Source organism: Sinocyclocheilus grahami, unplaced genomic scaffold (genome assembly GCF_001515645.1).
Source record: "Sinocyclocheilus grahami isolate Dianchi unplaced genomic scaffold, SAMN03320097.WGS_v1.1 scaffold537.1, whole genome shotgun sequence".
Taxonomy (NCBI): Eukaryota; Metazoa; Chordata; class Actinopteri; order Cypriniformes; family Cyprinidae; genus Sinocyclocheilus; species Sinocyclocheilus grahami.
In genome coordinates this window covers 482,431-498,110 of record NW_015505716.1, presented here as the reverse complement: position 1 = coordinate 498,110, position 15,680 = coordinate 482,431, and the positions used below count along the sequence as shown (strand labels likewise).

The following is a 15,680-nucleotide window of genomic DNA, read 5'->3' as shown; positions in this document are numbered from 1 at the left end:
TCTTCTATACCCATGAAAGACTAAATGATGCAGCCGGTCCATCGGGTGAATTAGCTGAAAGTGTCCTGTTAACAGCTGTAGCCGACAGCGCCGCCCAGTTTCAAATTTCCCTCTTCTTTTACCGCCCTCAGTGGTTCCGCATTCATACAATGACCACAGCTTCTTCAATAGGAAAGAAGATAAGAAAGATAGATAGATAGATAGATAGATAGATAGATAGATAGATAGATAGATAGATAGATAGATAGATAGATAGATAGATAGATAGATAGATAGATGGACGGACAGACAGACAGACAGACAGAGAAACAGACACACAGACTGATGGATAGACACATAGTCAGACAGATGGCCAGACAGACAAATATGTCCCATGGATGGATGATGGATTGAAGGATGAACAGACAGATGAACAGACAGATAGGATAGCTGGATAAATAGACAGACAGACAGTTGGATGGACAGACAGACAGGCAAACAGAGAGACAGACAGTTAGACAGATGGAAGGACAGACAGACAGACACACAGATTGATGGATAGACGTATAGACACACAGACCGATAGACAGACAGACAGATAGGGTTGTCTATAGTTGTACTGACAACTGACAGCATGTCTCAGAGACAGTGTGGGAGAAACAGACAGCTGTGGGTGGGTTGGTGGGTCTGATAAGAGTCTCGGAGCGCAGTGGAGTCAGCCCCACACAGGAGAGCACGGATAACAAGGCCCGCACCCCAGCTGTGCTGACAGCGCTGCATGATTAATAACATGAGAGAGCATCTCATCTGCTTACTGAAACATGATGTACTGAGATCATGAAACCTGAGAGTGCGTGTTCTTGTGTGTGTGCGAGTCACTGTGTAATTGTAAAAGTGAAAATTGTTATGTCAGAGTGTTAGTGTGTATATTGTACACACTAACATACATTGTACATTGAGAAGATTGTGTATATTATAACAATCTTCTCAATGTACGTATAATAGGAGTTTGTGTTCACGCAAATGCTTGCAGTTGCAAGTCTTTTCTTGTCTGTGGCAGCCCCAAGTGCCATATTAATAAACACAGTGACTCTGGTCAGATGTGTCCTAATGATTTAATTAGCACTTTGAACACTGGCAGACAATATGGAGCACCAGGAACTACAAAATCACCCCTCGCTTTATAACAGCCCGGACACCCGCTGTTCCCTTCAGTAGAGCAGAGAGAAATCTATCATTCAAATTATGAGCCACTAAATCAAGTTCTAATTCACTCGCTCTCTTTCTCTCTCTGCAAAAAAAGTAGCACTCTGATTCTCTCTTTCGTTGGCTAATGCTCACTTTATCTTGCCTTTGGTTTTAATTTTGTCTTTATGTTTTGAATACATCAAAAATTCAACCAATGAAAAGTTTTTATGACAAATAAAGTTGTTTAAAGAAAATAGGCAGAAACTGCAACTAAATACTGTACATTAAATATATCGGTCACACTTTATTTTAAGCTCCAATTCTCGCTATTAACAATTCATTAACTACGACGCACAGCTGGACTCAAATGCAGGCGTAGAACCCTCTCAAGGATGATCAGAAGAAATGGACAGGACCTGAGTTAAATATATGAGTGTCACAGCAAAGGGTCTGAATACTTAGGACCATGTGATATTTCAGTTTTTCTTTTTTAATAAATCTGCAAAAATGTCAACAATTCTGTGTTTTTCTGTCAATATGGGGTGCTGTGTGTACATTAATGAGGAAAAAAAATTTACTTAAATGATTTTAGCAAATGGCTGCAATGTAACAAAGAGTGAAAAATTTAAGGGGGTCTGAATACTTTCCGTACCCACTGTAAGTGTGGAAGTGTGTACTAAAGTGCAAAAATTCAATTTGATTAAAATAATTATATTGCATTGTACATTTAATATATTTGCAAATGTCTATTTATAGTATATTTACATAAAATAAAATTAGACAGACAGACAGACAGACAGACATACAGACATACAGACAGACAGACAGATAGATAGATAGATACCCAAATATATTAAACCACAAATAAATAAATAAATAATATTAATTAATATATAAATATATAACATTAATAGATTTATAAATATTTATAAATATATAAATGTATCAATATTTAGTATTTTTTATAATGAATTCAATTATATTTAATCTCTTATAATTAATATAATATCTTGACAGTAAATAAATAAACACTTTTTTAAACATATTTTTAGTTTTGGTTTTCGGTCCAGTGCTTCCAGAATTTTGGTGTTCTTTTTGGTGCAGCACTACGTTATCCATCCTTCTTCAAACATCAGGGTTGTTTTAGTGTCTAGTCATTTCTATTGTTTTATTAGTGATTATTCTTACTGCTGGATGTTCCAGGGGTGCTGAACTGTGAGGGTTCTGTGAGCTTGCGTGGAGTGGACAAACTGACATCCAAAACAGACGTATCCTTTGAAGCAGACCTGAAAAAACAAAAACAACAGAGTTACCGTTACTACCTTCTTCACAACAGCAACCATTATTATAGTGACAGCAGCTATTGTTTAAACATTCATAAAAAGAGTAACCATGAATGTTTTATGAAAATAACAGAGAACGTTCCGCAAAACCATTGCCATTAAAGCATCCAGAACACGAAGAATCAAACAAGGCGGATTGCGAAACAGACGAGAGAGAGGAAATGAATAAAAATCCTGCCAGAAAATTACAGTCGCGTCATGACCCCGACTAATAAATCCCTTCTCCTCATGAAAGCGTCGCGCTATAATTACATGGCCGTAAACAGAGCAGCGGAAGAGCGACAAACACGCACGCACAATTCCGAGATCAAAAACACTATTACAAACAACTCCACACTTCAGCCCTGCGGGGTCACCAACCTGCATTAGCTTAATGTGCTACACCGCTGCGCCTTGTCTAATCTACGAGAATTAGCATTGCAGAGGCAGCGGCGGCGGTTCGCGCGGCACACTGACGGAGGGGGTCAGCAATCCCCTGGTGACAGTGCGCACGTGGGCGGCCGTGTCACCATCGAGAAAAGCAAAAACCTATTATCATTCCTCTCGTGCTCATCCGCGAGGGTGCGAATGACTTATCTCTGTTTGCGCTGAACGCCGGCATTAGAGCCACGGCGGCCAGGCCCTGTACGCAGAAATCATCTAATTACACGACTCTGGTGAGAAGGAGGCAATAGGGCCAGAGAGGCTTTGTTTACCAACAAGCTAATGATTAAGACCCTGGTGAACAAAGCCTTCAATAAAGAATTAATATTGTAATTTCCATTCAAGATAGCGTAATCACCCCCGTTATTAATTATGGGAAGCAGAACTATGCTGAGATCCAGAAACAGACTTTAGTGAAGATGCGCAACACATTTTCTACGTGTCACCCCTTTGACTGATTAAAGTTTATTTAGAATGTCAAACTAGCTAGGGTTTACAGCAGCTCTGGCCCATATTCAGGCCTGCATTCGAAATTAGTCTGATCAGTTATTCTGTCTGGCATATTCCACACCCTTATTAATGATCAGACAGCAATGACTCATGGGGTGTTTGGTTTAAGAAAGCACGTCCCTCTTTTTAAAAAGTACACACGGAGTAATTAGATGAGCTGTGCGCCCTGCCACCAGCAACCTGCAAAGGTAAATTAATCTAAAGCTGAGAAATGACTTTGCCACTCTGAAGGTAATTGCTTTGAGTTTGCTGCCACAACCTGAATCAAATGTTTTGAGAAAGTTTTTTTTATATTATTCTACATTTTTTGTAATATTGTTGACCTACTTTGGGTTCAAATACTAAGCCCACATATCTTTGATCTGAATTGACGCTAGATTTGAATCAAGCAATAGGGATCTAATGAATATACTCCTCAATACTTTATCTAAAGGATGTTATAATAACTCACCGGCCCTTGTCCTTGTCTTTTACTCGGTGACCCACACGGCTGGTAGACTTGATGTAGAGATGCCGATGGAGCTCATCGATTAGCACCAGGTGGATGTTGAGTTTCTTGCTGTGGAGCTCCAGTCGCAAGTCGCTGAGACCCTCCACCTGTAGCAGGGGTCCTTCAAGAGAATCCACTGCTGAGACCTGCAAGCACAACAGCACACTTGAAGTTTCCATCTGCCTTTATGTCTACATGCAAAAATGTTAAATAATGGGATGGAGTTGAATATCAAATTTAGTGACCCCAAAAATATTTGGAGACTCGAGCCACATTTATAAGTGCATTGCATAAAATAAAAACAATATTTTTGTTGTTGTTTTTTTTGTCCCAATGCCTCATTGTAATTGTAGTAGATGTTTGAGGTCAGCTGCCTTCAAAAGTTCATAATAAAGTTAATTTACAACCATAAAGAGTCTACATTTATTTAATGTTAATTTTACATTTACATTTAAGCATTTAGCAAACAGTGAGTGGCCATTTATTCAAAGTGACTTACAAATGAGTGACACAATTTTAACAGAATAATTTATTGTTTTAATTTAGAACATTACCAACTCCTTTTTGTTAAAATTTTCCTTGAAAAGCATGCTTTTTATTAACTTTCTCTAAAATCGGTAGAACTTGGTTAAATATTTTGTAATCTTATGCTGTGATTTCATACATTTATAAACGTGGTGAAGTATCTGAATATTTATTAAGGCCACAGTATATTGGTTCGAAACTCAAATCCCAATATAGCTTGTTCATTGCTAGTAGCTGAATAAGTGAAGTGTTCCAGGCATATTCATTGTTGTAAAACCTCCTAGATTAGCTGCGCTCCAGGATCACATAATCGCACATGTCCCACCCGCCCATCAAAAACCACAGCGATAAAGCACAATAACAACTCTCGTCCAATCAAGGTATTAAAAGAGGGAGAATGCAGCGTGGTGGACCGCAGTGGCGCTGAATATTCACTCTGCTGAGTGTGTGTGGCTCTCCTGCAGAGAGCATAATGAAGTATGCGGCTGCTGGTTGAATGAGGCGTGAGACGGAGCTTATCGGTGAACACAAAGTGAGAAAATGATGCAAAAACCCAGAAAACCAAATGAATATATAAGCTTGCTCTTTCTTTCGCACACAGAGATTTACTAGTTTTTTTTGGGTTGTTCAAAAATCTCTAAATAATATGAAATAAATAAATTCCTAATAATAAATTAAATCCCTAATAAATAAAATCCATAATAAAATCAATCAATCGATAAATCTCTAATAAATAGTATAAAATAAATCTCTAATAAAAAAAAATGCATACATACATGAATATATATACGTTATATATTTCACATAAAACATGTTATAGGCTGTGGATACAGAATGTAATTTTAAAAACCATCTGGCTTTTTTGCTCTGTTTTGTGTATCTGCTTTTTATCTCCTCCTCATAGACACGAGCAGGGAAATTTGAAAGTTGTAAAATGAAGAACAAATGCAACTTAACATGGAGAACGAGTCCAGGTAGTCCCCTCAGGCTTAGCTTTAATGCTGTCCTGGATCTGCACTGCATCAGCACCTACTTGCCATGCTGCAGCATTTGCAAACTGAATCAGAAGCAGTCGTGTGGTTGATAAGTTCAATTTCCTCATTTCATTCACCTGACCTGGCTCACATGTCCCAGAGCCTTGATCTTATATTCAACCTTTCCCTTCTTCCTTCCATCCTTCTTTTAATCTCTCACACTCTCTCTCTTGCTCTTTTTTATTGCATTAACTTGTATTTCTAGTCTTTACTTCTCTTTGCCTTTACCTCTTCTCTCCCTCAGCACTGAACTACCCTGCAGTGGCTACTGCTTGTTTATATTTAGTGAATAAATCAAAATGGCTCTGAATGAATGTGCTTTATTAGAGGGAAGCTAATGGCCTGTTGATAGTGCTCTGGAGGACCATCACTGCACACTTTGTGCATCGCTTTTGACAGACAGAGGGAGGGGTCACACAAGTCAAGGAGTTGTTCATGCAAATGAGGGTTGCATGAGCCACAGTGTATACCAGCAGGATCAGCTGAGCGTGTGTAAGTGTGCCTGTTTACAGGTCTTACTGCCAAACCTGGTTTAGTTGAGAAGACACTTCAATTTGCAACTGAGACAACAGAAAAGAACAGCAATAGAGAATGAGAGAAAGAAGAATTGTTAAAGACAGGAAGAGGACAAGGAAACGAAAGGGAAGAAAGAAGAACAGTTAAGGACATGAGAGGAAGAGGAAAGGAGCAAGGATGAGAGAAAGGAAAGGAACAGAGTAAGAGGAACAGTTAAGTACATGAAAGGAATAGAAAGAGGAAAGGAGATGAAAGAAATGCGCAGAGGGAGTGGAATGGTTCAGTGAAGGAAATAAGAAGAGGATGATGGAAAAAAATGGAGAGGGAGGAGGAAAAGTAAAGGACAGGAATTGGCAGCAAAGGACAGAAAAGGAAATGAAGAGGAAGAGTAAAAGAAAGAAAAAAAGAGAAGAAAAGAAAGAAAAAGTCGGAAGAAGAAAAGGAGGAAAGAAAAGAAAAAGAAATGAGAGGAGAGGAGAGGAGAGGAGAGGAGAGGAGAGGAGAGGAGGAAAAAACAGTAAAGGAAGGAAAAATGGAGAGGAAACAGAAAGGTTAGGAAGGGCAGAAAAGGACAGAAGAAAGGAAGAGAAAGAGGAAGAGAAAGAAAGTAAAAAAAACAGAGGAAAAGAAAAGAAATAGGAAGATGAAGATGAAGAAGAAAAGGAAAATGAAGAGTAGGAAAGTAAGACAGAGGAAGAGGAAGAGGAAGAGAAAGGAAAGGAATTAAGCAAATAAAGAGAGGAAAGTGCCCATTCAACAGATGTGAGGTAATGAATGACAGCTCATCTGAAAAGCACACACTAGGGAGGTTAACCAGACAGACAGGTACGAGAGTTACAAATGTGTATGTGTGCGTTTGTGGGCATGTGTGTTCATGTAACTAACAGACAAAAGTGAGGGAGAGTGTTTTCAGACGAGAGTTGCAAATTGAAACACCGTGTACAGCGTAATCTCTGTTGGCAGTCCCAATACTCCTCGTCAGATTTAACACAGTCACACACACAGGAGGAGAAGAACACCTGAGGGACCTGAGAAAGCGGGAAGAAGGAAGCTTGTCATCTCTGACCACAGCTGATTTCCCCTGTTGAAAGGGAGATGTGGGTGTACCCAAAGAAACAGTGTGATCAAATACCTGATAAAAAATATCTTAAAAACCTGGAGATTCAGATTCTTATGTTTGATGATGTTTTTAGGCCCATGAGCTTTGGTTAATGTAGTGGGAAAGAATCTCCTGACCAGAGTTGCATAACTGAATAAGTCACTTTTTTATGTTAGTGCACATGCTCCTGACAAACCATGCCGGCTGACACTCCTAAATAACTTCAAGCTACTCTCCACCATACTGGTCTCTATACTACTGTTCAATAGTATTGGGTCAGTAAGTTGTTTTTTTTACAATTCTAATTATAATCAATGTTGGAAAAAGTCAATGTTGTGCTGCTTAACATTTTTATTGAAAAAATTTAGATTTTTTTTAGTTTTTAGGATTCTTTGATGAATAGAAAGTTCAAAAGAACTTACTTGAAATAGATTTTGTTTTGTTACAATGTAAAGGTCTTTACTGTCACTGTCATGCATTGTTAGCTAAATAAAAGTATTATTTAAAAAAACTCTTTTAAAAAAATCTTACTGACCCTAAACTTTTACAGTAGTTTAAATATTTACAATACCAGTCAAATTACAACCAAATGTATGTTTTAATAATCTAAAAGATCTTTACATCTAAAGGATTATGCTTGACATTTCTTTAAAATATCATGCAATATTTGGCATTTTTGCTATATGTTAAATGCAAAAAATATATATGGCATATATGCATATTTGTAAAAACATGCTTTATGAAAGTTATATAGTATTTTAAAATTTTGCCCGTGTATGGATTTCACTGCTTACAATAAAATACAATAATTTATATTTATATATATATAATATTTATTTATTTATTATTAATTTTTTTAAAGCAAAGAAGCATGCAATGAAATTGGTTAAAATAATACAATCAGTGGCAATAGCTCAAATTAAAGAGCTATATTTATTTTAATATTTTTATGTATAAGAGGACAAGCTGAAACAAAAACAGGTAGCATGTACTTGCCATGGAATGATTAAAATTTCCACTACCAACACATTCGAACACACACTCACCAGCATATCTGTGGCGTGCAGGTAGTGCTTGCTGGCCATGGATGCCTCCAACTTCTGAGGGACCTGTTTGATGTTCTCAATCTCATCCAGCAAGCTGAGGACATGCTTATGCTCGACACCTTCGATCCACAGCTTCCTCAGTTCATCTCGCTTACAGTGGAGGAGCATCTTACAGGATAACAGGTTCTCCTTGACCTGAGCAGAGAGCAGCCCACACACACCATGTCAGGAGAAGGTGAAAGTTCACACTTGATAACACAAGCATCAGCTTTGCAGATTTCGCAGCTTCACAGCTCTGCTTTCTTCTTTGCATAATTATTTTCAAGTGTGTCAGCAGCAGGGGAGAAGATGATAAACAAACATTTTGCCGTAGATTAAAACCCGAGCTTAGTGGCTAATTTACAAGGATATTATTTCAGACATCGAAGACAATTACTAGTGATTCCTAATGATTCTTTTATGATGGCTCACCATGGTTTGAGTGGGGGAGGGGAAGTAGTAATTAGTTCATTTTTAATGTTCTTAAAAGAGCTTACAAAACACGCACAAACGTCAACAAATCCCAAAGCTGGATAAACAAACAGCAAAATTAATGAACACTGTTGTGTTTCATTGGCTGCGTTGGGTTCATGTCTTCCATGTTCCCACTTACACGTAAATTTTGACACTCAGGGAAACGTTTTTTGAGTCCTTGACTCAAACACATCTTTCAAGAGTGCAATAAACAAACTCGGTCACCTGTGTCTTTAAATAATAATGAGTAAAGACGGTGATTGGGGGCCCCTGGGCACTTCACATCAACTACTTCAGCAGCATGAAGACAGAAATGCTATTCTCTATGTTCTCTGCGGCAAGTTTGAGTGTGTGTGTGTGTGTGTGTGTGTGTGTGTGTGTGAGAAGCCTGACACCTCCGTCATTACAGAAGCCTGAGGGACGACCCATCAGACCGCATGGCTGAGAGCAACGTTTATTCACAAAATACAAAATAATAGCTGTTGATTTGTTTTTAATTTTCCTTTTTGCGTCAAACTGCTACCGCATGTTGTTTTTCCTCTAATTAATTCTCATATATCATTCCCTGGGCATTACAGCCAGTATTATATCAGGCTGCATGCAGCTTGTGTGTGTTTACGTATTGGTAGGTTATCACGGAACTATGTGGGCTACAAAGAAAAGCAGCAGTTGCATTTTATCTCCGCCAGCTGCTGACCAGAAAAAAAAAACCTGTGCGGTGAAGAAGTTATTTCAATCAGCCGTAAACAAACAGACTGACAGCATGAAGTTGTACTGCTGTGAGTGACTATGTTATTAAAATACACTACTAAGTCATTGTGCATCTGCCTCAAATCAGGGTTTTTAACAACAGAACCTGAAGGTTCTCTGCGGGTCAGTGATGAAAAAGCATTAAATAAAAAAAATGACAGAAAAGACATTTATAATGTAACCGAGAATTACTATTTTTTAATTAAATTATGTCTTTTGAACTTTTCATCAACGTAAATAATATATCACAGTGTAAAAACTATTTCCAAAATGTATAACAAAAAGAAAAGTTAGCTTATATCATGTTATTTAATGTTGTTATTGTAATATATTATCAAATGTTATAGTGTTATTAAACAGGGGGACCTGATATACCTGTCATGATTATGATTGTTTGGGAATAAAGATTTAATTGCCTGCTTTTCTCATGTCTCTTATCGTGTACGCCTAAAACATTTTTAGATTTTATCCAGGCCCATATGGTTTTATTTTCATTCTGTAAAAATAAAATAAAATAATATAATATAATATAATATAATATAAAACCCTTACACACAAAAAACATGATTTATACATCATCTGAATAAATAAGCTTTCCATTGATGTATGGTTTGTTAGGATAGGACAATATCTGGCCAAGATACACCTATTTGAAAATCTGGAATCTGAGGGTGCACAAAAATCTAAATATTGAGAAAATCGCCTTTAAAGTTGTCCAAATGAAGTCCTTAGCAATGCATATTACCAATCAAAAATAAAGTTTATGGTAGGAAATTCACAAAATATCTTCATGGAACATGATCTTTACTTAATACCCTAATGATTTTTGGCATAAAAGAAAAATCGAATTTTGACCCATACAATGTATTGTTGGCTATTGCTACAAATATACCCATGCTACTTATGACTGGTTTTGTGGTCCAGGGTCACAAATTAGAAACCTGATCATATTTACAATTGTTTGGGAGTTGCTGAAAGCAGACGAATGTGTTGCACACCTGTTTGATCTTGTTGCGAGAGCTGGTAATTCTCTCTGTGATGCTCTGGTAGGTTCTGATGGCTGTGGTGAGCTCTGTGTAGTGCTGAACTATCAACTCATCCAGATCATGATCACACTTCTCATAGGCCTCCTCCAGACGGCCCTTCTCCGTCTCTCGGTCCTGCACATCCTCACTGCTGGACAATGTCCTGACCGAAAGATATGCTACATCAAACTGTTTTAAATGTTATGTTTTACAAAAACATACTACTGCTAATAAAATTAATAATATCATATACAGTATAATAGCATATTATCACATCTTTACCTGGTCCATCAGCGTAAATAAATAATGTGAATGAATGAATGAATGAAAAACGTATTAAATAAATAATTAAACCATTTATGTATTCATTTAGGTAATTAGTTATTTGTAAATAAATAAAAAGATTTTCTTTGTTCATTTTGGGAATAAATAAATAAATTATATTAATATTTTATTTACCCCAAATGAGTAAGGACAATATTTTTTTTTATTGTATATAAAAATGATATAACCAAGACAACATGCAATTCAATAATCAATTCAATAATAATAATACTTTTTTTTTTTTTTGAAAGAAAGAACATTTCATGAATGCCCATGACATTTTTCTAGCATCTTGGCTTTGGCTTTCTTGCTATTTCTGACACTGGAAAATCGTGATTGACTGCAGTACACTTAAATCTTCCAGAGCCAAGGCTGCACTCAATCTAAACTCATCCTGTCATCATTACCTTGCAAACTTTCAAGACATAAGTAGTTGGATTTTTGGCCACCACAACACAATTTCACTACAATCCATCATCAGAAGCCCACCCACTCGAGGAGACCCGCTGGGGCCGGTGCCAATCCAACAATGTCCCAGACCGCAGACTGCCAGACATCAAATCTCAGCTCTCAAAGTCTATCCTGACTCATTTCCGCAGCGGTGTGGCTTTAAATCAGAGTAAAGTAAGGCAGCACAATCTCCCAAAAGAGCTCATTACATTCAGTCCAGTCTCTGGAGCTCAGAAAGATATAGAAAGAACGTCTGAGAGCCAGTATTCAGCAGGGAAAAGTCCCTTCAAGCTCGCAGTGAAGCACAGATCATGTAGATCAAGCTTCGGCCCATAGACTCGCTCTTTTTTGACCTCACTCGTTGCCCATAGGACATCATAATGGAAACGGCTGATGGGTAAAAAGGAGATAAAAGAGCCGTGAAGCAGAATGATGGATTTCTGACAGCTTATCAGCTCAGCTGTGCTCAATGGAAGGAAATAGGTTTCATCTATGTAAAGTCAAGGTTTGATGCTGTGAATGTACTACTTGGGCAAAACGTTCATTACAACTCACCCAGCCATTACCAAAAGTCATGAATATGTGCTGTAACTAACTATAACCCTCAATTAGGCAGTCATTTTACCACACTATACTGGGTTCCGGCTGCCATCTACCATCACCAAATTAGCCTCAAAATAGTCACATCTTCCACAAGATCACAAAAGCCTATATGTACAAGAACATGCCAGCTTCCCTGCCTTCTCAATGGCCACAAAAAAATTATTAGAAATAAAATCAATTCAATATATTACTTATCATACAGTTAACATCACATATAGATATACTACATTTTCCACTGCACACGATTTTCTTTCGTTATACTTTCATATTATAGCACTTGCATATTGTGATTGTGTTGTTTAAGTGTTGACAACCAAGACAAATAATCAGACTGCGTTTATGATGTTCAAACAGTGCTGTTTAAGTAAACAGTTCCCTAGGTTCCCTCTGTTTTGAAACTCAGTCCTGTCAAAACATAAGCACTTTCCATTTAAACACGTTTTGAAGTATGCCTACAAAGTACGTGTCATTCAGAAGACCTCACAGAAAACTATCAACTTCAGCTGATGCAACGTAAAGGTTCTTAAGATGTAGTTGTTACACAACTCATACGTGTATAATAACAAAATATGAAAGAATAACAGGATGTATAGTTAGCAAACATGCTAAGCGGTCATCCATTCTGGTACTTTTCCTTAGAAAATCCGGGTGCAAAGATTTAACGCAGGCAAAGTCAAGCTGGCAGACACCGATATTGTAAAAATATCGTGCTCACCTTATTACAGATATAAGTAAACCGGAAGGGTCTTTGCTTTTGTTGACAGCGCTCCTGTATCTGCCTGGGTCAGCTGCCATCTTTCCGTTACTACACCCAAACACCTCGTGACGGACTTCAGCCAATGGGAAGCCGCCTTCAGCAAAATCAGCTGATCGTGGGATCGTAGGGAAATGTAGGAAATGTAGTCTTTTTTTTTTTTTGCTGAAAACGGCTACAATCGTTTTTAGATCCATAAATGTTATTTAAAAATGTATACCTTCATTTACCTAATTTTTATTTTCAATAAAGTAGTTGGTATATATTTGCATTCTTTAAATAACTTTGGATATTCAATTTTTCTACTGTGTAATTGTGTAATCATATGCTTTAGTTCATTCTTTTGTTAAATTAAATGTAATCCTCTTAGAATATTCTGTTAACTGTCATTTTGCTTGTAGACGTTTTGTTCTTTTTTGAAATAAAATACAAAAAACACTGTTATTTATTTCATTTTGCTGTTTATTCACTATATCACTTTTTAATAACAAACAGTCTCATTTCTCCCATTTCATTTTGAGCAGCCATAATTTAGGTAATAATTTTTTCATTTATTCATTATATATCATTTTTATATATTAGACAATACTAAAATTAATTTACATCTTTTAACTTAACTTAGTGTACATTTAATCTTGAACAAATCAGTTTTGTGAACTGGTTCAATCAAAAGATACGACTCAAAGGAATATGAAAAATTATTTTACACACCAGACATACAGGAAGGGAGAAAGACAGATTGAAAGGTGTAGGTTGTTAATTGCTTTCTGTTTCTAGGGTATATTGCTCTGGACCTGCTCCCCTCTATCTCCTGACGATCTCTGCTGTAACAAACCACAGAGGAAAGGGCATTGATTGTGTGGGAAAGGGTCGATCTGGCAGTCTCCTCTTTGACTGATGTGTCCGAGGACAGCAGAGATAACATAGTGGCCAATTTTGTGCCCCTTCAAAAAAGGAAACAATCACGGAGACTCTGGGGTTATTTTTCTCTTAGCTCCTCTGAGCCTAGTCAGATCCAGAAGTTCTTATCAGCTTCCTCCAAGGCCCATCATGTCTGAGCAAGCTACTGTCCTTTGCTGATGACACAGGACTGAGGTTATTTCTCATCACCTAGTGCAGGATAAAAGGTTGTCATGATGACACCTGAGGGCATGTAGACAAAGACAGCCACCCACTAAAGGACAGAGGACCCACATCTCTAAATGCACACAGCTCCAGTTTGACATGAGGACTTCAGGAACATCTTTTCAGTTATAATACTGTTAAGTGCTTCTAAGACAGAATGTACCTATTTTAAACAAATCATTTCTTAAAGCTGTTTGGCATTTAAAAATAATAATAAAAAAAACTCAAAGCAGTACATATATATATATATGTATATATATTTGCTTTTTGACTATATATATATATATATATATATATATAGTCATTTTAATGAATAATAATGTATGTGTGTGTGTGTGTATTTCAATGCATTGATTAAACCCTCTGAAGTTTAATTTATGTTGGAATTTGCTTCTATATGTTTTTGTAAATATTTTTGTAAAGATGTGTATGTGTATGTACATATATGTATTTACTATATATATATATATATATGCTGACATGACAATGCTTGTTTTTAAGGAGGTTTAATAAATGTCAAAAAATCATGAAGAGTGTTTTCTTTCAATTTTTATTTACTGGAATTGAAGAATGAAACCTTACAAAATATTATTTAAGAGAATATTCAAGTAGAAGACAAATAAAGTACATCAATTACAACTTAGATTCAGCCTAATAAGAGCACAGACCTGTTGAAAAATAGCAGAAAATTCGATAAAATTATTCTGCTCTGAAATAGACATTAATTTCGTATATTGTACTTTTAATATGAATAAATAAACTAATAAATGAACAATCTTTAAAATACACTATGCTTTTCTTCTATTTATGTTGTCCAATAGAGACACTAAGCACTTGCGCTCAACCAATGAGAATCGTCTTTCTTTGCCTTTGCCAAGTGGGAGGGGCTAAAGGCGGAAGCACTGTGTGTTTCTGAACCGGAGCGTGCGGCCCTTGTGCTCGCGCGTAACAACTCGAGAGCTGTCAACTCTTTGGAGTTCATAACTACTGATCAAATTTAAATGAACTAGCTTGTTAAACACTAGCGAGCTTGTTTGAGCAGGAATGGGAGCCAACAACAGCACGCGCCGCGTGTCTTTTGAGTCGGATGAGAATGAGAATATAACGGTAGTGAAGGGCATAAGGGTGAGTGACACGCGTCTGTTTTCCTCCAGCTGTCAGATGCACATCACGCATACTGACGCATGGCTTTAATTCACCTGTGATTTGAATGCATGCGCAGGATCGTGATGAAGGCCTCTAATAGTCTTAACTTGCCTAACTGGATAAACATTTTGTCCCTGACTGGACACTTACTTCAGTTGACCTGGAAAACCAAGGTTATGCATTTCATAAGCATCATACCTAAGAGGAATTAGTTTAGCAAACACCTGTTACAGTTCAGGCATCACACTGCCAAGCATGACAGCACTGTGTTCACGCCCCCCATAACTATTATTTATACAGCAGGTTAAACTGTCACCCTTCACACAGCCGTTTATGTTAGTTGATGCTATTGCTAAATTTACATACGATTTGTTTTGAGTGTTTATTTTTCAACTTGCAACTTCTTCACACTTGGTTTTTAGAGACTTTTTGTTTTGTATTGGTGGTTTTCAGGGTTTACATAAACTAGTTCAAAACTAACAACAGGGGTCACCATTATCAGGCAAAAAGACCCTTTGGTAGACACCCCTTGTTATTGTATAAAATTGCATTTCAAGCATAACCTGTAATAACATGTCATGGCATGTATACACCACCAAATTATGTATGTTTAGTCATAACTTTATATGTATACATTTTTATAGATTCATTTTTTAAGATAAAAAAATAATATAATTTAGAATTATTTTACTAAATAATTTAGTGTGTGTGTATATATATATGTATATGTATATGTATATATGTATGTGTGTGTATATGTGTATATATGTATTTATGTATGTGTGTGTATATGTGTATATATGTATGTGTGTGTATATATGTATGTGTGTGTATATG

General features: G+C 36.8%; 2 protein-coding genes across 8 annotated transcripts in view; one reads left to right on the top strand and one right to left on the bottom strand.

Moving 5' to 3' along the window:
• LOC107555552 (exocyst complex component 4-like) overlaps positions 1-12,634 on the bottom strand; it is a 137,141-nt gene extending 124,507 nt beyond the window's left edge. Inside the window, exons 1-5 of the mRNA XM_016238381.1 lie at positions 12,534-12,634; positions 10,415-10,604; positions 8,154-8,348; positions 3,895-4,079; positions 2,356-2,453 (exon numbers count right to left, since the gene is read on the bottom strand). Of these exons, the coding sequence (XP_016093867.1) occupies positions 2,356-2,453; positions 3,895-4,079; positions 8,154-8,348; positions 10,415-10,604; positions 12,534-12,613 (748 nt within the window). The 5' untranslated portion in view covers positions 12,614-12,634. The remainder of the gene's footprint in view (positions 1-2,355; positions 2,454-3,894; positions 4,080-8,153; positions 8,349-10,414; positions 10,605-12,533) is intronic.
• Positions 12,635-14,580: 1,946 nt separating this feature from the next.
• Positions 14,581-15,680, top strand: part of LOC107555550 (MICOS complex subunit MIC19-like) — a 77,113-nt gene continuing 76,013 nt past the window's right edge. For all 7 annotated transcript variants that reach the window (XM_016238380.1, XM_016238379.1, XM_016238377.1 and 4 more), the window contains exon 1: positions 14,581-14,822. In XM_016238380.1, coding sequence (XP_016093866.1) covers positions 14,742-14,822 — 81 coding nt within the window. In that variant the 5' untranslated portion in view covers positions 14,581-14,741. The remainder of the gene's footprint in view (positions 14,823-15,680) is intronic.